This window comes from Cariama cristata, unplaced genomic scaffold, assembly GCF_000690535.1.
Source record: "Cariama cristata isolate BGI_N322 unplaced genomic scaffold, ASM69053v1 scaffold37661, whole genome shotgun sequence".
NCBI lineage: Eukaryota > Metazoa > Chordata > Aves > Cariamiformes > Cariamidae > Cariama > Cariama cristata.
Genome location: NW_009601676.1, coordinates 26,497 through 29,984, shown reverse-complemented (window position 1 = coordinate 29,984; position 3,488 = coordinate 26,497). Strand labels below are relative to the sequence as shown.

General features: G+C 50.1%; 1 protein-coding gene across 1 annotated transcript in view; it reads left to right on the top strand.

Annotated features, from left to right (window-relative positions):
- The first annotated feature begins 3,151 nt into the window (after positions 1–3,151).
- LOC104169590 (adrenodoxin-like) overlaps positions 3,152–3,488 on the top strand; it is a 6,741-nt gene continuing 6,404 nt past the window's right edge. Inside the window, exon 1 of the mRNA XM_009710541.1 lies at positions 3,152–3,327. Within this exon, the coding sequence (XP_009708843.1) occupies positions 3,152–3,327 (176 nt within the window). The remainder of the gene's footprint in view (positions 3,328–3,488) is intronic.

The following is a 3,488-nucleotide window of genomic DNA, read 5'->3' as shown; positions in this document are numbered from 1 at the left end:
GGGGGGGGTGCCCACGTGCACACTGCTGGAAATTTGGCTTCTGCCAAACTTGTGTGAAAAAGAGCTAAGGATTCATTTCATCTCTGCTTGTCCTGCCCATAAAGTATGTGCTGACCTCCAAAGTAACGTTCTGAGGGTTTTTTTTTTTTCAAAGCAAGGATATTCTTGCTTAGATTTTTTTTTTTTTTTCGTTGGTTGGTTGGTTTTTCATGGGAGGGGGGGTTATTTGCAAAGCTTTCTATTTTTGTGTCTTGGGCTAAATGGAGACTGGTTTACTCTGGAAAGGCTGTGTTTACTTTTAGGCTTGCTGCTAGATGGAGTAGGGGAGAGGAGGGAAAAAGGAGATCTTACTTCTGCCCCTTTCTCCATTTCGAAGACCTTAAAACAGGCTATCCAAACTCAGTATAGGGCGTGATTCTTTCCTACCCCAGCGGGGTTGTTCCTGCTTTCACCAGAGGACAGTTATCCCCCTCGCTGCCTCTCACCTCCCTGCGGGGCTGGGGGTGATGCTCTGGGACCTGCCTTCCCTCTCTGTGTTGGCCTCTCTCCCCCCGGGTGGCATTGACCTGTCACTCGCTGTGCTCTTGAGTTCCTGGCAAGGAGAGAGGTCGCTGCCAGGCAAACACACAAACGGCCTTGCTGTGGAAACTGCTGCGCCTGTATCTAGAGTATCTCTCGCTTCAAGGTTTGCTGGAGAGATAAGATGCTTTGTGGTTTGTTCGGATGTGCTGTGACCCCTTTCTTGCCGTCTCTCATGGCAAGCCTTGCTTTCCTTCCACGGAAATGACTGAGACGCGCAACCGGGCTGCCTACTGCATCTCTGTAGGGCTTAGAAAGCGAAGGCAGGACTGGGCAGAGGCTGCCTAGAGCGATTTTAAATTCAGGGGTAAGCTGCGGCCCAAGAATTTGGGTTTGAAGGCTGAAGTATTCAGGGCAGCTTGCAGGAGAGAGCAAACCACCTGGAAAAGCTGACCTGAGAGCGAGGGGTGACAGAGCAGGCATGCTGGCCAGAGCTGCGTTCGGCTAAAACCGCCTCGCTGCCAGCTCTCCTCTGCGGTACAAGCAAGGGTGGGGAGGGAAGCCTTCGAAGGATATTCTGCAAATGAGGGGTGGAATTACAGAGAAGTCCGAGCAATCCTGGGCATGGCTGGGCAGTTTGATGTGCACCCATGCCTGCCACGTGGCATCCCTGCTTCGGCATCATACTCCTGCCCTGCCCCTCCCTGCCGTGCCGTGGGTGCCTCTCGGCAGATGGCAGCTCTCTCACTGGCTCTGAACTTGGGGGTAGCACTGACTGTGGGGTAAAGTCCTAGTGATACTCAGTGGTTCGTCCCACCCTCCCGGCACTCACAGAGCTGTTGGCCTGAACAAAACCTGAGGGGCAAATCCTGCAGCAGAAACAAAATGCCTTTGTAGGTTGAGCAGGGGCTGGCATGAGGGTGCTGTAAGGCTGATTGCCAAGTCCATCACATACTGAGCTGGGAAATGTCACCCATGTTTAGCAAAAGGAGTGAGGAGACTTTGGTCAGTGATGCCCTGCAAGTATGACTCCAAGTCGTCTCAGATCACGTCCCTCCGTAGCAGAGGACCGCATGTTCCTCTTGCATGTGTCCCGTCATGGGAGCAGTAATGCCCAGCCCGCACTTGGCAAATAGGGGTGAGGTGGAATGAAATATTCCTCTGTGCTGCTCTACCAGGTGCAAAGTGAACAAAGGGAAGTAGACAGGCGATTTTAGAAACTGGATTTCCCCTGAAGAAAAAAAAAAAAGGTTTTTTTCTTTTTTAATCCTTTATGCATTGCCCGTGAGTTTCTCCACTGACGCCATCTCAGTGGTGTGTTTGAATGCTTGGACACTTGCCTTTAAAACTTTAAAACTTTATTGGACTAAAGAATAGGATTCCCCATCTCCCTTACGGGAAATACTTGCCCTCCTTAATGTCTTTGTTGCTTTTCTCAGAAAGCTTAAGCCATCCCCTTCCAACCTGAAAGCTTTGGCTGGAAAATTGTTATTTCGGCATGAAAAGCCAAAACTTTCCAGTTATCTTCAAAACTGTGAATCCACTCCGTGTGTATGTGTTCAGGGGAACATTTTCCAGCCAGTTCTCATTCTTCTGCTGTAGTTTGTAATCAATCTGTACAGCAGAGAGAGAGTCCAGTTTTAAAGATTTTTGCTTATACCAGCTACTAATATATTACTGCATTACGATGCTTGATTAAAGCAAACACCCTACCAAATGGTGAATTGTTAATTTAGTATTAGAGACAATTCAGTCTCCTGAGATGAGAGTTGTTCTCAAACTCCACAAAAACTGGGAACCGAAACTGTCTCCGCTGTTGCATTTTGGTCCTCAGGGGCAAATTGATTTACGCTGGAGAGGAGGGTAGACTACACTAGTGACAGGGTTTCTGGGAATAAATTAAAGAGTTTTCTTCTACAGAAGTCTCAGCAGCATGGAGCATCAGTGCGAAATGAATTATACTTCTCCGTGCCTTTATGGCACTTCTCAGGAGAGAATTTAGCAAATGAGCAAAGTGTGGCTGCTTCTCACCACCGTCCTGTGAAGTAAGTGAATAGTCACATTTTAAAGCTGGGAGCCTGCCATACTGGGGAAGGCAACGACGTGGCTGGATGACATGTCAAAAGCCGAATCCGCAAGTGTTGCTCTCACCCCATTGCCGTAAGGACTGGCATGCCCCTCTCTTCCTGAGGCAGCAGCTCCTGCCAGTCTGCTCTTGAGCCCTCGGCTTGCAACCCCTTCTATGATTAGACATTGCAATGAATATTGCTCCTGAAACTGGATTTAGGTCTGGTTCCTAAAAGGGAAGTCCGCAAGGCAAAACCAGGTGAGCATTGCTTGGGGACCGGTATGTGGAGATGATGCTCGTGTTACCATGCTTCACCCAATATCCATGCCCTGGTGGGCTGGACTGCAGCAAGATCCAAGCACAATCCCTCTGTCCATCCTTCCCTCCTCCCTCCTCCCTCCCTCCACCCCCAGGGAGGCTGTCCTAGCTTTTTCTTCTTTTTTTTTTTTTTTTTAAATTTTCTTTCTTTTTCCCCCCTCTCAGCTCTACTTGTAACTCTTAATCTAACTGGCCTTGCAACAAACGACAGCCCAGGAGACACGGAGCAGCACCCAAAGGAGCACGATGGCTCAAGGCATCTCAGGGCTCATGCGACCCTTGCTAAGTGGACTGAATGTGAGCAAAATTCACTTTATTTATCTCTGTGGGGTGGCTGAGCAGCGTCACACGCCAGCTACGCGTGGGTCAGAAAGAGGCTTCAGCTCCACGCACAAGCTCCAGGATGCCCCTGGGGAATCGAGGTGAGTAAAGCGGTGAGCCCTACCTTGCTGCATCCAGAAGGGCCTTTTCGGGAAGGACACGCACTTACCTCTGCCTTGCTCTGCAGAAAGGAGACGAGAGAGGCCAGTGCCAAGCGTGGCCTGCAGGAGCTGGCGGGCGAGGGAGGGGAGGCCGCACACGA